Source organism: Hemicordylus capensis, chromosome 2, assembly GCF_027244095.1.
Source record: "Hemicordylus capensis ecotype Gifberg chromosome 2, rHemCap1.1.pri, whole genome shotgun sequence".
NCBI lineage: Eukaryota > Metazoa > Chordata > Lepidosauria > Squamata > Cordylidae > Hemicordylus > Hemicordylus capensis.
This window is the reverse complement of record NC_069658.1, coordinates 250,148,802-250,167,165: the sequence shown is the minus strand read 5'-3', so window position 1 is coordinate 250,167,165 and position 18,364 is coordinate 250,148,802. Positions and strand designations below refer to the sequence as shown.

At 48.8% G+C, this 18,364-nt stretch overlaps 2 protein-coding genes across 7 annotated transcripts in view; one reads left to right on the top strand and one right to left on the bottom strand.

Moving 5' to 3' along the window:
• The window catches only part of LOC128343084 (steroid 21-hydroxylase), a 40,147-nt gene extending 22,613 nt beyond the window's left edge, over positions 1-17,534 (top strand). For 2 of the 3 annotated variants that reach the window (XM_053291589.1, XM_053291591.1), the window contains 4 exons: positions 429-632; positions 1,148-1,317; positions 4,018-4,121; positions 6,353-12,601. In XM_053291589.1, coding sequence (XP_053147564.1) covers positions 429-632; positions 1,148-1,317; positions 4,018-4,121; positions 6,353-6,624 — 750 coding nt within the window. In that variant the 3' untranslated portion in view covers positions 6,625-12,601. Of the gene's footprint in view, positions 1-428; positions 633-1,147; positions 1,318-4,017; positions 4,122-6,352; positions 12,602-14,993 lie in introns of those variants that run through there. The other variant, XM_053291590.1, reaches the window with a different exon arrangement.
• TNXB (tenascin XB) overlaps positions 15,274-18,364 on the bottom strand; it is a 161,882-nt gene continuing 158,791 nt past the window's right edge. For all 4 annotated transcript variants that reach the window (XM_053291372.1, XM_053291373.1, XM_053291374.1 and 1 more), the window contains one exon: positions 15,274-17,803. In XM_053291372.1, the coding sequence (XP_053147347.1) occupies positions 17,702-17,803 (102 nt within the window). In that variant the 3' untranslated portion in view covers positions 15,274-17,701. The remainder of the gene's footprint in view (positions 17,804-18,364) is intronic.

The window sequence follows — 18,364 nt, the reverse complement described above, 5'->3', positions numbered from 1 at the left end:
CAATTGCCCCCCTCCTACGGTCCCTGATGACAGATATGGTACTGAAAAGTAGATATGTTTTATTGTATATTGGCAGATCAAGGCAAATTCTTCTAGTGATCTTACCATGTATTTGAATCACTATGATCTATAGATCTACTATATGGGTTCATTCATTGTTCTGTGCATTGATTTGGCTTTGGCTTTTCATTGCAAATAATGTTATTAATCCAGACATACCTCTCTCATATATTTGTTGTTTGATTCATTTGAAGTGTGTGGATATGTCAGCATTATATAGCCTGTCAGAAACCCATGTCTGGAAAAGCCTGAAGCTTTACAAAGCAGACACTGGGATGGCTGGACACTTTTTGCTCCAGAGAAGGCATTTCAATTTGCCTCCGATGCTGTATCCCTTCTTCTATTGTGCCACATCCCTTCCCTTTCAGGAGTCTCATTGCTCCTCAGAGATCCGGGACATGATGGACCACATGCTCCAGTTCCTGCGGGAGCATGGTGACTGCAAGTGGGAAGAGGCTGGGCTCTCCCCAGAGCACCTCCACATGGCTATCGTCGACCTTTTCATCGGGGGTACTGAGACCACAGCTGCCTTGCTCACCTGGGCCGTGGCCTTCTTACTGCACCACCCGCAGGTAGGAGGAAGCAGTAGAGGACCCAGCCACATGGCTGCTAAGACAAAGCAGATTTTTCCGATTTTTTCAGCCTGATAGAGGTCCTGTCTGCTGCCACTCCACAAATCTAGGAAGCTGCCCTTCTACTGAGTCCATATAACTCAGAATTGTCTACACTGACTGGCAGCAGCTCTCCAGGGTTTCGGGTGGGTCTTTCCCAGCCTTACCTGGAGATGCCAGGGATTGAACCTGGGATCTTCTGCATGCCAAGCAGAGGCTCTGCCACTGAGCTGCAGCCCCATCCTATCTGTCTCACCCCTGTTTAACTTGGTGGGTCATAAGCTGCATTGGCCTGACATGCATCCCTTGATACCTTACCATGCAATCGAATTGAACCTGGGACCTTCTGCATGCCAGGGCAGTGCTTTATTGCTGAGCTATGGTCCTCCGCAGTGGAAGTATGGGAATCTGTGCTTGCCTTGGATTCATTTTTCTCTCCCTTGCACTTTCTATATATCCCTGTTCCTGCCACCCAGATTCAGGAGCGAATCCACGAAGAGCTAATGACAGTTGTGGGACTCAGCCGTGACCCCACCTATAATGACCGGAAGCACCTGCCCTACCTGAGTGCCACCATCACCGAGACCTTGCGCCTCCGCCCCTCAGCACCTCTTGCTCTGCCTCACATGACCAACCGTGACACCAGGTGCCAGATCTGCAGTCTCTTTCCTTCCATCTGAAACTCCCCTTCTTCTGCAAAGTGGCTTCTCAGATCACTTTAGGGCCAAGGCATACATTTGGCAACATCTCATGGTAGAGTCCTTCCTGGTCTGTGGACAGGTTCTCATGATAAAAACCCCTGCTGGTTACTGAAAAATCCCAGACACCATAGGAACATTGGAAGCTGCCATATACTGAGTCAGACCATTGGTCTATCTAGCTCAGTATTGTCTTCACAGACTGGCAGCGGCTTCTCCAAGGTTGCAGGCAGGAATCGCTCTCAGCCCTATCTCGGAGAAGGCAGGGAGGGAACTTGGAATCTTCTGCTCTTCCCGGAGCAGCTTCATCCCCTGAAGGGAATATCTTACAGTGCTCACCCTTCTATTCTCCCATTCATATGCAACCAGGGCAGACCCTGCTTAGCTAAAGGGACAAGTCATGCTTGCTACCACAAGACCAGCTCTCCAGCTCTCACCAAGCCATGGGCTCTCATAGAACGTGTCGTCCCAGAGCCTGTTGAGTGTATTGTTCCAGATCCATGCTGCACTGCAACTGACATCTATAGGAAACTACAGGTTCAGTGCCTCCTAGTAGGAAGTGATGTTCCTGAATTGGCCTAGGAGCATCTAGAATAGTTAAGTTTGAGGCCTTCTCTGAACCCTTCCTGCAGCCAGGTATTCGGCTGTCAGCCCATTGGTCCACCTAGCTCAGTGTTTTCTACACTGACCAACAGCAGCCCTCCAGTTTGAGATGGGTCTTCCTCTTACCTGGAGAAGCTGGGGATTGAACATAGAACATAGGAAGCTGCCATATACTGAGTCAGACCATTGGTCCATCTAGCTCAGTATTTACACAGACTGGCAGCGGCTTCTCCAAGGTTGCAGGCAGGAATCTCTCTCAGCCCTATCTTGGAGAAGCCAGGGAGGGAACTTGAAACCTTCTGCTCTTCCCAGAGCGGCTTCATCCCCTGAGGGGAATATCTTGCAGTGCTCACACATCCTGGGACCTTCTGTCTGCAAAGCAGGCACTCTGCCACTGAGCTATGGATTTTCTTCATGAACATCTGTAGCTCAGTCAGACCATTGGTCCATCTAGCTGGCTGGCTGGCAGTGGCTCTCTCAGGTTGCAGACAGGTGTCTTTCCTAGGCCTAGCCTAGATATTGCCAGGGATGGGAGTGAACCTGGGACCTTCAGCCCTCAAAGCCGATGCTCTGCCACTGGCTCCCCCCAGCCTTTAAAAGGAGTTATTGAGGCCTCACACTGAGACCTCCCTGACCATTCCCTCAGTGCATTGCCAGCACATAACCAGGAAAAGAAAGGGAAGGGATGGTGCAGGGTCCAGAGGATTCAAATCACAACCCAAAAGATCCAATGATACCATAAAAACACACATGAAAAATGAAATATATAAACTTTGACTTGATAGAAACCCAGAGACTTTTGAGGAGTAAGGTTGTAAAAGAATTTGAAGTTCCTTATGAAGAGGATTTATTCCATGCCTTCAAAAGTTTTCCCCAACATGGTTCTGAAGTTACAAGGAAGATATGGTTGACCTTCATGGGAGACAATATGAACTCATACATGGACACTTGATACATACATGGACACTTGACACTTTGAAACAGCTTATCACCAGGTTGCTGTTGTCTTAACTTATATCATGGACTACTGTACATAGTTCTTTTTTGATTGGGTGTTGTTTGATTGAGTGTTGTTTAGTGTATCTTATATTTTGTTAGCATTTTTACTTTGTATGGTCTATTACTATTTCTGTAAGATTATAATTTACAATACAGTCAGAGTTTATTTCATTTCTCGTAAAAAAAAAACCCATTGTTTTCATTTATTTTTCATTTATTGGATCTGCTGGGTTGTGATTTGAATTCTTAGTTTCAGATCCTTTTACACGAATTGATTGTGGTGCAGGATTCAGATGCTCATTCAAACCCCATCATGCTTCTAATGATGTCACTGGGACAGGTCCAAATTTTGGAATTTCAGGAAAATTCCAAATTCAGGAAAAAACCGCAAGGCCGACAGCCTGAATAACACTGTGCTTGCGCAACAGGCCACTGAGTAAAACAGGATGCTGGGCTAGATAGGCCTTGGGCCTGAACCAGCAGGGCTGTTCATATGTTCTCAACAGACACATTTGTTCTGGTTCAGGAAGACTGAACAGCAGTCATGGAGATTTTTGGAATTGTGCTCTTGTGCTTTGGGGCTCTTGTGCAAAAGTGTCCTGTAAAACCTATGAGGCATCCCACAGGTTGTTCACTTGTTGCTCAAGCACAAACATGTTTGCACTAGTATAACTCTAGTCTGGAATGCCACTAGTCTGGAACACAAGCTTAATGCAACAGCCTTGCGCATGCGCAAATGTCCTTGTGCAAGTGCAGCATTAGTCAGTACGTTAGCCCAAGCTATTTGGTTGCGGGGTGGGGAGCTCGTTTCACCCAATTCCAAATCGACCCAAGGGGAGTTCGCCAGTCACAATGCATTGCACAATCAGTGCTGTGCTTAGGACTGCATTCTGTGCATTCCGTATTCCTAAGGATGAATGCCTGGCTTCTCTGAGAAGACAGTCTAATGACCTGAGCAAGAGCAACAGGAAGAGATGGTTACCAGAAGCCTGGAAGATGATATCTGACAATTCATTCTCTCTTCTCTTTCCCACCTCCTCTCCAAGTCTCTCTGGTTTCCTCATCCCCAAAGGCACAACAGTCATCCCCAATCTCTATGGGGCCCATCATGATGAGAGCAAATGGAATCACCCTATGGAGTTCAGGCCAGGTATTGCTCTGTGTCTGTGTCTTCTGTCTGTCTCTGTCTGTCTGTCTGTGGGTGAGGGAGTGGGAGAGAGAATGTGTCAGGGCTGATGGCTTCAGGGCACCCTCTGCGATCTGCCTCCATGGGCCACCATTCTGTCTGGGTGGGCTCTGAAAGAGTTATCTGCTACTGTCACACACAGGCTGTGGGCAAAGACATAATTGCTGAAATCGGCAGTGGGTTCTTCTGAGGGTCCAGGGCCCTTGGCTGCCCCCCAGCGATGCTGACCTTAGTGCCTGAGTTGCAGTCTGGCAGTTGCAGGACCCCATGATGTTTCAGGGTTCTGCTGAGCCTTGGACCCAGCACAATTCTACATCCACCCACCTAATCTTCTGCTCAGCAGTGATAGTGGAGTCAGGACATGATAGTGGAGTCAGGACATAAGAGTATCAGCCCTGAAAACCGGGCAAACCCCCCCACCCCCCCGGCTTTAAAGTAGCAGCTCTCTTACATTCACAGGGAGAGCAACTGTCTCTGTCCATCTAAGCACAGCATCCCACCCCATGACTGTGTCTCCTGTATGTCTTTTTAATAGATCATTAGCCCCAGCGGTGCAGCTATAATTTAACAAGGTGGGGGGGACCCCCCCTGTGTGTGTGTGTGTGTGTGTGTGTGTGTGTGTATGTATGTGTGTGTGGCTGCTGTCAGGGTGACAGCTTGCTCTTTGCTTTTCACCGTTTGCTTTGTATGAATTGTATGAATATATGAAGGTATTGTAGTAGGTTTGTATGCTAAAATGTTTCTGGGCTAGGGGTGTGTGTGTGTGTGTGAGAGAGAGAGAGAGAGAGAGAGAGAGAGAGTCCGTCTACATGTGTGGGGAATGTGTGATATTATTTTCATAGAAGCAAGAGAAAGGTCAGGCTGAGAATATTTTGTTTTTTGCCACGAGCTTTCCCAGAGAGCAGGCTTTAGTGTGGGTTTTCTGCGAATTCAAAGTTGCTCCAAAAAAACTGACTCAAAAAGTGAATTTTTTTACCCTGGATATAAATCGAGCTACACTCTAACGCACATTGAAAAACCCAAATTGGGTGTGAAGTATTCCCCAATAGCTCACAGGGACTTTGGGGTCAATTTGACCAATATGTGAATGCACACCCTCCATTCTGGAGGAGATGTGAATGAAAAGCTGGGTGTGAAAAACTTCCATGTCCTTGCAGTTATTCCACAGCAAAGTCACAGGTGGAGGAAAAGAACGGAGGCTGGGAGGCAGGGGCCCATTTCCCCTTCTTGTCCCAGGATGCACTCCAGCTTTGTTACATCCCTGGTTCGCCCCTTTGGAACAGGACAGTGTTGGCTCGAAACCTCTGTGCACCTTAGTCAGGGCACCCGATACGATACGATACAATACAATATGATACAACAAATATTTATATACCGCTTTTCAACAGAAGTTTCCAAAGTGGTTTACATAGATATAAATAAATAAATAAAATGGCTCCTTGTCCCCAAAGGGCTCACAATCTAAAAAGGCAACATAAGATAGACACCAGCAACAGCCCCTGGAGGGATGCTGTGCCAGGGATAGATAGGGCCAGTTGCTCTCTCTCCCTGCTAAATAAAGAGAATCACCACTTTAAAAAGCTGCCTCTTTGCTCAGTTAGCAGGGGACCCAATGCCGCCACCCTCCTCTTATTCCTCTCCCCCTTTGAAAGTGGCGACAGGCGGGCATCCTCCCACCTTGCTGGCATCCCAAGAATGTGCTGCCTGAGGTGACTGCCTCCCCTCTCCTTAGGAAAGGAGTGTGAGGAGAGGTTTTCTTGGTCCCGCAGATCCATTCTAATGGCAATGGCAGGGGGCGTCTTATTAGCCTGCTGGCACCCCAGTAATCTGCCACCTAAGGTGACTGCCTCACCTTGCCCAGAGGTGCACCTAGGTAATTTTGGAGCCTGGACCTAAAGGCCTTTGGAACCCCTTCTGCTCCCCACAAGTTAAGCATCACCACCACCACCCCCCACACAGAGTGACATATGCAGTATTTTTAACACAGCATTTTAAAACACATTTTTAAGGCGACCACAACACCCAGGACAGACTTAAGGGGATTTGGGGGGCCCCAGGGGATGTGGAGGCCCTGGACTTTGGCCCAGAAGTCCAGGGGTAAGAGCACCTCTGGCCTTGCCTCAAGAAAGGGCTGCTCCTGTTTTCGGGATTCATCATTCCTTTCCTAACAAAATCCATCCCTTCCTTCTGCCTAGAGAGATTCCTGGAGGGTGAAGCCTTGCAGCAAGCCCAGCGGCACCTGCTGCCATTCAGCTGTGGGGCACGAGTCTGCCTGGGAGAAGCGCTGGCACGCATGGAGTCCTTCCTCTTCCTGGCCCACATCCTGCGTGATTTCCAGATCTTGCCCCCACCGACCGGCTGCTTTCCCGACTTAAGGGGACGGTTTGGGGTGGTTGTACATTGCAAACCCTTCACAGTTCGGCTGGTACCCCGGGGGGCTGACGCCTCTACACTTCAAGGGGAGTGAAGACACCTTCTCTTATTCCCCACCCCAGTACAATCCCCACAAATTGCCCCCAACATGAACCAATCTATCTGCAATACATAGAATTGAACGTGTACGAAAAAATTTAGACCCCCTTCAGATGTTATCAAAAGTGAGGATGCTGTTTGTGAGTAGAGCCTCTTCAAGATCATGCGCCAAACCACACAGTGATGTCTATGGTTGCAGTGCTTGCCTGAAGAGACAAAACACTGTAACCATAGGGATATAAGAAGCTGCCTCATATTTAGGAGAGGAGAGCTGGTCTTGTGGTAGCAAGCATGACTTGTCCCCATAGCTAAGCAGGGTCTGCCCAGGTTGCATACGAATGGGAGACTTGAAGTGTGAGCACTGTAAGATATTCCCCTCAGGGGATGAAGCCGCTCTGGGAAGAGCAGAAGGTTCCAAGTTCCCTCCCTGGTTTCTCCAAGATAGAGATGAGAAAGATTCCTACCTGCAACCTTGGAGAAGCTGCTGCTAGTCTATGAAGACAATACTGAGCTAGATAGACCAATGGTCTGACTCAGTATATGGCAGTTTCCTATGTTCCTATGTTCCTAAGTCAGACCTCTGTTAATCAAGCTCAGTATAATCTACACTGACCGGCAATGACTCTCCAGAGTTCCAGTTAGGAGTCCTTCCTGGCCCTACTTGGAGATGCCTGGGATTGAACCTGGAACTTTCTGCACACAAAGCAGATACCCCATCACTGAGCGGCAGGCCATTCTGTACCATGGGAAGACTCTGAGCATGTGTCCAGCCAACAAATGCTGTAACTGTGAACAGCATGGGGGATTCCGAGTGTATTACTACTGGGTAGGGATGCGCCTGAATAGTTTTGGAGCCTCATTAGAGAGATAGCAAAACGATATGGTCAGCCGCGGCCGCAACGTTTCAATGGGGTAGCTTTAAGGAGGCGGCCCAGATCTTGACCTGCTCCTCCACCTCCCCATTGCTGTTCCGGTTGTAGTGCTGTCCTTCCCAAAAGGCTGCATGTGGCTGAATTGCAGCGGCTTGCACTAACACGGCCCCCGTGCATGAGTGGCGGCCATGTGTGTGCGGCCACAGTGATGCAATCACACGCAGTGTCCCAACCGGAACAGTGGCGGGGCAGTGGAGGAGCAGATAAGGACATGTGTGCCTCCTTCTTAAAGCTACTGCTCTCTGCCTCCCCCACTTGCTGTTGCCCAAAGCAATTCATGCACATCCCTACTACTGTGGCGCAGCTTCAGAGCATGCTCTTGAAGGTGTTGTACTATACAGCGGCCTCCGTGATGTTTTGCATTTTCCAACATTGGTTGTTATGTGTGCTATTTATATGTGTTTTTGAACTCATGTTTATAGAAATGTTAATGTGTGTGCAGGAGGTTGATTGGCTGCAGCAGCCCCCTGCAGGAAGGATAAAGAAACCCTGCTTAGAATGCAAGAGGCGGGGGCAGATAGAGAGAGAAGACAAAAATCAGTTGGAAGACAGTTGGTCTGACAGTTAAGGGGGAGGGTGAGCTGGGTGCTTTTTCCAGATTAGACCCCATAAAGGGGTCACAGCGTATCTGCTAAGTGTGCTTCCGTACTTCCTGTGTTCTGAAACCGCAGTCCCTACACTGTCAGCAGGGTACCATCCACATTTCGGATGCCTTGTTTCGGATTTAATCGCTGCGATATAGTGCTATAATGTTGTATGTGCATTGCAAAAACATTGCTGTATTTTCCTGTTATAGGATTTTTTTAATTCTGGGGATTGTTTTCAATATGATCCTGCCAAGCCAAAGCATTTTACCCCGGTTGTAGCGGGTAATCTGGAAAGTGCCCTGGAGGCTTGGATCAAGAAAGGAGTAGTGAACAGGAAGTTATTCACACATGGTTTCATGCTGCGGGGTATCTGAAGAGCAAATCTGCTTCGCAGCAGATTCGCAAGATGTTTAATTCAGGGGATTAAATTGACAGTTCACATAGCCGTCAGCTCCTCCCCACACTCCTTGGCAGATCTTTTTCTTGTGCGTTCCCATCTACTTGCTCAGGGTTTTTCCTCCAACCAATCGCAAATCACACCACAGAGGAAGAAGCAAGAAAGTGTTGTTTTTTAGTTTGACAGCTTAAGGCAGAAGGACGGCATGACAAGTTGCCAAGCAGCAGCTGGGTCAAACAGCAGCACACTTAACCCATGCCTTTGTGAGTGACTGCCAGCGCCATCCCTTGAGTGGTGCGGGGCTCGGGACGAAGGGGCTCACCCCTTGCATCTGACATCAGCAGCGTCTGACGTCAGATGCAGCGGGGGGCGTGCCCTCACCCTGAAACGGGGCCGAGCAAATGCCAGCCAGCGTGGCGTATGCAGCGTGGCCAGGAGTTGCTCTCCTTGCCTTAAGGCCGGGAAAGCTGCTCCCGGCCACACTGTGAACACAGCACTGCCGGTATTTTCTCTGAAACAGAACGTGCAGCCCTGTTTCAGAGCGAAGTCATACCCCTGAATCAGGCGCAGGGGGCTCAGGGCTTACTTCCCCCCCTTCCCTCAGGCAAGCACACATGGTGGTGGTGGGAAGCTGCAGCGGCCACCGCACATGCTGCCACCAGGAGCTGAGCGTGTGGGCAGTCTGCGAGGCTGCCTGCCATTCGCTGGCACAGCAGGGCCCCTCCAAATGCGGGGGTCGGGGCTACCGCCCCGGTTGCCCCACCCTAAGGTCAAACCTGGTGACTGCCTTCATCACCTCGTGTTTCACCACCAACACCACCCCCCTCCCCCGTCTTCACATCCACACACCTAATGGAGACAAAAAAGAGCTCAGGTTACATCCATTTTGCATATTTAAAGCCTATGTAAAACATAGGAAGACACACATTTTGCAGTTTGTGCTTGTGTTTAACTCAAGAAATTCTCCCTCCCCCGCCCCGTCTGGACTCCCTCAACAGAGTATCACCAACCTGCAATTGCACCTCCCCCCAGCACTTGCAATTGCAAATCAGTTAGCACAGACCATACCCCAAACAGCTGTCAAACTCCATTGAGTTTTGAAATTGCTGATTTACTGGCATGACCACCCCACACATAACAGAGAAACTGCGGGGCATAACAGAATCCCCTTGCCCCCCCGCCCCCAAGCCTCTGAAACTAGAAGATTTTTAAAAGCTGGACATACTTTGGGCTAAGCCAGAATGTGCAGCCTCCATTCGGGGGGAAACAAAGTCCTGTCTGTCCTGGTCCCTGATAGCCCTCAGGGACTTTGGGGTAAATCCAGCTAATATGTCAACTGGCACACTCCAATCCAGAGTGGATTCGAAATAAAAGCCCTGTCTGTAAAGCCTCCTGGAGGGACTTCTTGGAAGAAGAGAGAAATGAGGCTTAAGGAGAGATGGGGTGTGTGTTTGTGTGCAGTAAATCAGCTCTCTATAAGAAAGCCTATTGCCTGTTCGAGCTAAGACCTGAAAGTTCTGAGAGGGGAGATGGGTCAGAAACAAGGTAATCAAACTAGGTACCTTACCCCACTGTGGACAAATGGGGGGCAGGGGGGAGAAAGAACGTTCACTGTGTAACATCTGGGGAATATCTGCACTGCTGTACGTGATAATTATGACACCACCCTGTACATCTGAAACCATCATGCGTTTAGAACTTGGCTAAAACAATAAAACTTGGTCCTTCCGTATTATCAAAGAATAAGAATATTCCCTCTTCCACATTACCGGAAGAGATACCCTTTGCTACTACAGAATCATCCAGTGGGGGAGAAGGTGATATTTTTGGCCTCACATCCTGCCAAAATAGATCTGAGTGGTGGCAGCAGAAATACCCTGAAGCAGGGTGACCCCTCACAGCCTCACTTCTGATAACATCTGAAGAAAACATTTAAGCAAGCTCAGAGAAGCCCTACGTGATTTGGCCCCAGATGTCTTACTTCCACCTTCTCCTCTGTAAGCCTGTCTGTTTATTAAGATATTAAGATAGGAACAGCTCCTGCCTTTTATTGAGTCATGTTAGAGAGCCTGGGAGGGGAGATTTTTTAAATTTACCCCAACTGCTGCGAAACTGCACAAGAAAGAAGAGCTCTGCTAATTAATATTTTCTGGAGACTTGGAGTTAAATTTCCAAGTAAAGTAGTTTATTTAGGAAATACACCAGATAGATAGATCACGCTAGTGCCTAGCTGTCTGCTACATCAGGAAGAGGGAAGGGAGAAGACAGAAGTCTCTCTCTCTCCAAGGCACTTTCCAGAGTACACACTACAACAGCGGTAATTTACTTTGGCTTGGCAGAATTGTCTTGAAACTGTAAATAAAGACTGTTGCACAAAGCCACCAGCAGGGGAGCAGTCTTTTTTAGCTTGCACAAACTTCTACAACGGGAAAATGCAACTTAAAAAATAAATAAATTTAATACTATAATGCAAAGATAAAACCCAAATAAGGCATCAGAAATGTGAACGGCACCTTTCCAACAGTGCAGGGACTGCGATGTTGAAACACAGGCAGTATGGAAGCACACTTAACGGACACGTAGTGACACTGTTGTAGTGCATAATCTGGAAAGTGCCCCGGTGAGGGAATGAAACCTAACAAAAGGGGAATCAGAGTAGAGAAAGCATGGTCAGAGGGGAAATGCCCTTTCTGTCTCTTTCAACCCCTAGTGCCCCCAGTGGTCAATAGAACTGCTGACAGGGGTGTAGGGGGCTTGGCGGGGGCCGGGGGCCAAAGTCCTCCCCCACCCAGGATGTTCCTTCAAGCCCACAAAGCACACGCATGTGCCACAGAGAAAGGAGCTCCCTTTCAGCAATCTCACCAACCACTGACAGGGGAAATGAAACAATGCCCGGGTTGTCACAGTCCCATTCTTGGCACTGATCTCGCCCCTGCAGGGGAGGGGCCAGTGCTGCTGGTGGTGGTGGTGGTGGGGAAAGAGTCCATCCCTCCCCAGCTAGAAAGGAGAGTGGCATGCCTCACGCTCCCAGTTGGCGAGTGCTTTTCTCGCTGACTGGGTGTGGGAGGGGGCACCCTGGCTGAGGAAAAGGGGGAGCCTTGGAAGGGTCCCAGACCCTTGGGGCCTGGGGACAGTTGTTCCTCCTTGCTCAGTGGTCAGCACACCCCTGGTTGCTGGTGCTAAGGGTTGATGCCATCAGGAGCTGCATCTCCAACAAGTCAAACCCTTGGTGCTAGGGAACTCCAAGGGAAAGGTGCTTCTCAGATGCACCTGGTTCACCCCATGTGATGCAGGATATTGGACTAGATAGGCCTTTGGCCTGATCCAGCAGGGCTTTTAAAACTGTTCATATGTCTGTCTAGCTCAGTATTGTCTACACTGACTGCCAGCAGTTCTCTTTCCCTGCAGTGATTGATTCTAGAATTTCTTCTATATGAAAGACATGCTCCATGTCCCCCTTCTCAATGTCCCCTGCCCCAAAGCAGGGGTCTTGCCCTCCTTCCTGCCACCATTGGAGGTGCAGCTGGCTATGACTCAGGACAGGGCCTTTTTGGTTGTGGTGCCTAAGCAATGGAACTCCCTCCCCCAGAGGCTCACATGGTCTGCACACTGCAGGACTTTTTCCAGATTGCTAAGACCTTTTTATTTCAGCAGATACTGAGGCTTTTCACATTATCACACTAACCCAGGTTGGTGGCAGACAAGTCTGGGTTAGCAGATCATGCGAACCAGAGCATAGCCCACAAACCCAGGCTTGCCACAACCAGATAACCCTGACATGAAACCTGAGTCTTAACCCAGGTTAGTGCACAGCAGGGGCCCTGGTGCCTTGGGTTGCTGATTGTGTGTCCACTTCCCACTCTGTTTTGAAGTTTTGGCAGACAGCTGCCATGCTTTAATATATTTTAGCTATTATTTTAGTTGTGTAATTTTTGTAGTCTTGTTTTAACTTTTGTGTGAACCACCTTGAGATTGTTTTAATGAAAAGCGGTATAGACATTTAACAAGAAATAAATGAAATAAATAAAACTAGCTGACCCGGGTGCAGAGCATCGACACATCTAGTTTGCTCCTCATTCTCAGCCATCCTCCCTCGTTCTCGGCCCTCCCCCCTCCTCTCCCCTCTCCCCTCCCCCTCAGTTCTTCCCCATGTTCTTGGCCCATTTCAGGCCACCTGCCTGCCCGCCATTTTCTCTCCCCTTTCCACCACCACTTTCCCCACTCCCTCTTTCTCTCACCCAGACATCTTTAGCGCTTTCCCCAACACCTCTTTCTCTCGCCCGTTTGTCCTTGGGGCTTTCCCCAGTGCCTCTTTCTCTCGCCCATTCGCTTTTTCCTGGCAGCTCGCTCACGAACTCTTGAGAGAGCTGCCATGCATGGGATTAGCGATGGGTACATCTTGGAGAAATATATATATAAAGATCTTTTCAAGAGAGAGGTGCGGCTGCTGGGGCCATGAACAGTGCATGTACCACTCTGCATATCCCTCTTCACAATTCCTTGCCTGAAATGGTTTGGATGGGACTTGCCCCACCCCTCATGGCCAATTGGAGCGTGATTGTGATGTAATGGGGTTCCCCCTTTTCCTGGCAGTGTGGTGCATTGTGGGAAGGCCCCCCCCCAATTCTCGGGTGTATGTCTGTGCTCCACACTCACCACTGCCTTGATTGTGTGGGAGTGGGGTCAGCAGAGCTCAACGGAGGCTCTGCTTATCTGTTGCACCACAGCTCTAACCTGGGTTAGGCTTCTGCCAAGCCCCAAACAACTGTGCACAGAGGCCCACCTGCTCTTAGCGGAATTGTTTGCTGGGCTGCATAGGCTCCAACTGTCCCTATTTATCAAGGACTGTCCCTATTTTCTGGAAGCTGTCCCTGGTACATCCCTGTCCCTGTTTTGTCTCTGTGTTTGCCTCTTGGGGATGTCTTGTTTAGTTTCCCTTCCCCTCCTTGTGAGTTGCCAGCTCCCATCCCAGAGTCCCTAGAAATTCAGTCAATGAGAAATGGAGAATCATTTCTCAGTTTAAAAAAAAAAAAATCAAGAGGGAACCAATCGTTAAAGCCTTACTCTGGGGGAATAAAAATTAACAAAGGACCAATTCAGGGCAATCCACTTGCCACCACACTGTGCAGGAAGCAATTAAAAGCAGACACCACAAGCTCAAAGCTTCTAATTAACGTGTCAGAAAACTGTTACTGACTCAGCCTTACTTCAGTATGCCTTTAGTATGCCTCTTGGCCATAGAGGCAAACACTGCCTGATAAAAGTGTCATGTGGAACATGAGCCTGAATTCCACGTCCAGCAGATTACAGAAAAACAATTCCTTAGAAGCACTACGTGGCCATGAGCTCAAATATAGGTGGGAGAAGTAATGACAAGTCCTGATGACGTTGACGTAATTCCTCACTCAGCACTGTCTGCTGACAATGCGGGGGAGAGAAATCTTTAACAAGTTAGAAGAAAAGTTGTATTGAGAAGATATGGGTTTCCCCCCATGGGCTGGCAGTAGATGTCCAGTAGATGGCGCCAAGAAATTATGCAAAGTTTTCTGGATTTGTTATATCTCCCATCAAAATTGAGCTCTTGGTGGAATAAATTACCATATGGAAGATCCCCCAGAAGTGGGAGAGGACAGCTGCGATGGCAAGCAGGTCACCTGTTTGCCTGCCTGACTCTCCTGAGCAAGAGTACTGCCATATTTTCAACTTGGAAAATGAGGATGCCCGCCCTTGCCCTTCCCACGGTCCCTGCAAGAATAAATGAATGGTACAGAGGCCAGGTATATAAATTGATTTGACTCTTGAGACAACCACCAGCACCAGCAGCAGACCTGGTCTTCATCACACCATTAGCCAGTCCACCCATTGTATTGGACAGGGAGGGAAGTGCCCCACCACATCTACCCAGTAGACCTGGCTGCTGGAGAGACAGACACCGGGTCTACCCAGGGCCTCCTGTGTGCAGTTGGTAGCCTGGTCTACCTGCTGGTTTCCTTTCTTGGACTGGTAGCCTGGCTGCTGGCTTGAACGGGCCAGGTCTGCTTGCGCATGAGGATGGCTAGATACAGGATAGTGCTTTTCCTTTCATGGAATGTAGGACAGGTCTGGTGAAATGACGATGTATGGGAGCCCTAAGGAAAGCGGGTGGTGCCAGCCAGCAGCAGGGAGAAGCAGCTACTGCTGCAGTTTCTGCCTGCTCACTCATCACCAGTTCCTTCCCTGCTTAGCAAAAACTGTGAGGACTAGGAGGAGGAGTGGAAATTGTCAGCTATGGTGGCAAGGAGGAGGAAGACCCTAAAAAGGCAAGAAGGCAGCACAGATGTCTCACCCCAGGAGAATGGAATTGGCATTGTTGATTCATAGCCAGCTTTTCATCTCTTTCTACAGAATTTGGTACTGGATACTGAATTAGCATCACAATCTCACATGTCACTTTTTTTTTTTTTTAAAGGCAAGTTTATGGTCCTCAAGGCTATGGAGATAAGCTCGAAAATGTCAGAGGTTGTCTATATTGCATCTCCAGAGGGTAAGGAGTGGAACTGGGGCTCAAGATTCAAACCCTGAGTCAGGGTTTGAGCCTCAAGAGACCTGGTAACTCTCTTCAGTTCTCAAAATAGTCTGATTTAGATTTGCACGCCCTGTGTCCCACCCAGCCAAATGCCCCTGTAAAAGCCAACAAACAAGTTGTGTTTAACTATCTTCTTTGAAAAAAAGCCAATCTTCTCACTCTGTCATTTTAAATTCATTTTTTATTTTAAACATTTTAAGACAATCAAAAGATTTCCCCCCCCAAGCACTTTATAGAGAACTTTTACTCCACTTCTAAAAAGTCACACTGTACAGCCTGCCCCTCCTACCCACCCACCCTTCGTGCAAAAATCCTGCCCTACCTCGAGTCGTAAGGATCCCCTCTGCACCGACAACACACCCTCCTGCTGCCCTACAAGAAAAGCTATCCACTCTTGTCCACTCAGCTCCCCCCACACTTCTGCTACCACCAAGAAGGTGTGCTGCTCTCAGAGGGCCATGAGAATAAAAAGGTGCAATTCTAATTGTGCCATCTTCATTCTGTTCAAACCAGAGCATCCCCAGGAGTCTCTGAATCGTGCTTGGAATGGGTGTGTGGGAAAACAAGGAAGGCCCTGCCTGAGACATTCTCATCTGCTTATCATGTTTCTTCCCCCTTTTGGGGAAGTGGGTGGACACAAGGTTTGCCAGCTCCTGTCTTCTCCCGTGGGGTGCAGGGGGGCTGCATTGGTTAGGCTCTGGTTTGCTTCAGAACTCTTCTACATCTACTCTTCAAAAACCCAGGCATTCCAACTGGGTACACATTCACTGCTTTACTCCCATTGGTTTAATTTCATTTGTACTTTAAAACAGAAACAAAAAAAGGTCGCTTTTGATCAGAAGTTTCCTGCTATCGGTCCATCAGAATCCATCTTGAATCCTTTCACTCAGTTCCCTGCCTTATTCTTGCCCTTGAGGTTCTGGCCCTAACACGCTTCTCTTTCTGAAGTCAAGATAAGATAAATATGCTCTGTTCTGTGATTCCCTCCCCCTTAATGCCAGAGAAGAGGCCCCAAAACAGAGGTCCCCCCACAAAAAAAAATGTAGCTTGACTGCTTCAAAGTAAGGCTAGGCTGCTTGCTTTGGATCCTTTCCTTTTGTTTCACGAGTTCCATTTTCTCTGTCTTTTTGAATAAGCAATTGTAAACATGAGCCCAATCTGGCCTCTGCTAGCCCTAGCAGGTATCATGAAGGATTGGACCCAATTTCTCCCATAAGGAAAGTGGGGGATAGATTTCAAGTCACACGACATGGGAGATATTGCCCACTTCAATGTTACCCCCCCGCCCCGATTATGTAATGCCCCAGCTAAGCCTGAGCGCATGCACCCAATAACTGTGAAGCCCATAATGTTTATTACTGATAAAGCTGTTGACTACTAGGCGCTGTACAAATTGCTCACTTGCAGCACCTGAGGTCTCTCCCCCTCACCCCACCCCCCCATGGTGATAGATCTGTATCTGGGCTGTCCCACTTCCAGAATGTAGCTGGGGGCTCACATGGCTGAACTCTTCTCCATACAAATTAATTCCCTCCACCTAGGAAATAATGTCAGGGATAATGGGATGTGTGTATATAGATGTGCAGGTTTTCTTTGCATAGTTGCACTATGTGCAAAGTTTTCTATGGGGTTTTTTTTGGTTTAACTGTAATGTTAGCAATTTTGTTTTCTCACATATATCATTCTGGGGTCTCGTTGGGATTCATTTTTTCAGCTCGCTTTCCATTTCTGTGGCCTTTTAAATTCACTGCTTGCCTCCTTCTTAACATCTATGCACCACTGTGCTCCTCCTCGACCGTAATCTGCTGTTTTGGGAGGGATGGTGGGCAGGAGGTAGAAGTTCGAACTCTGTCTCTTGAGCTGAAAAGGCTCCTGGGAGGGGCAAAAGACATGCAAAAAGAAAGTAGTGGGGGGAGTGCTGTTAGGTTAATCTGCTTTCAGTGCCATTCACGAGTTCCTCCATTTTCTGAATGGGGAGGAGAAAGAGGAGGCCTTCTACCGAAATCTAGAAACCTTTAGGCTGGACTGGAGAGAGGATGAGCTGGTACTGCAGAAGCAGGAACCTGTGCAGAAGAGATCAGCAACTGGAAGGCCCAGAGGCAAATTCCCACCTCCCCACCTTTAAGGGATGCCTGTTGGCACACACAGTTGTCAGCCTAGAAGCGTGTAGGAAATAGCATCTGTGACAACAGGCCTTGCTACCAATCTACACCAGAGGTTGGGGGTTTAGCCCACCTCTCTCTTCTCAGTGGCCCTTCAGGAAGATGAGCTGCTGGCCAGGGCTGTCCCTTGCGACATGAGACAGACAAAACGCTCCCATCTCAACACTGCCCCTCAGCGCGACTCCTCCAGGGGCTTCATATTCCTGATGTTTTGTGGCTGGTCAGCGGCAGACAATAAAATAAAAAATAATAATACAAGGTGCTTTTTAATATTTGTCCATTGCTTTGTTTCCCTCCATTTCTCTTCCTCTTTCTTCCAGGCGGTGAGGGAGACGGCTAAGGCAGGGTGTGAGGTATCCTGTTGGGGAGAGGTCTCTGCTGTTGCTCTCCTTCGTCCACTCCCCCCCTCAGTCCTTTCTGCAGCCTCGTTCACGCCCGCCGCCGCAAGGGTCGGAAGCCACGGGGCCGTAGTTTCATTTCAGTGAAGGGGATGGAGAATTCAAACCCTTTCCAGTTAAACCAATTGATACCCTAGGAGAGGGAGAGAAAAAGAGAGATGGTGGCAAGAGGTGAGAAGCCGGGAGATAGACACAGCTCTACCAACAGTGGCTGACATTCAGAGCAAGGATGCACAGTGCAGCGAGAGAACAGCCTAACCAAACTTCCCAACTGCCCTTTTTGATGCCCTCCCCTGCTCCAGGCAGGAAGCCCTCAGTGCCATCCGAAAATATGGCCCTGGGGGTGTGCAGCCCTCTGAATGAATTGGAGAGGAGAGCTGGTCTTGTGGTAGCAAGCATGACTTGTCCCCATAGCTAAGCAGGGTCCACCCTGGTTGCATATCAATGGGAGACTTGATGTGTGAGCCCTGCAAGATATTCCCCTCAGGGGATGGAGCCGCTCTGGGAAGAGCAGAAGGTTCCAAGTTCCCTCTCTGGCAGCATTTCCAAGATAGGGCTGAGAGAGATTCCTGCCTGCAAACTTGGAGAAGCCGCTGCCAGTCTGTGAAGACAATACTGAGCTAGGTAGACCACTGGTCTGACTCAGTATATGGCAGTTTCCTATGTTTCCTATGTAATGTCAGCCAAAGTGCCC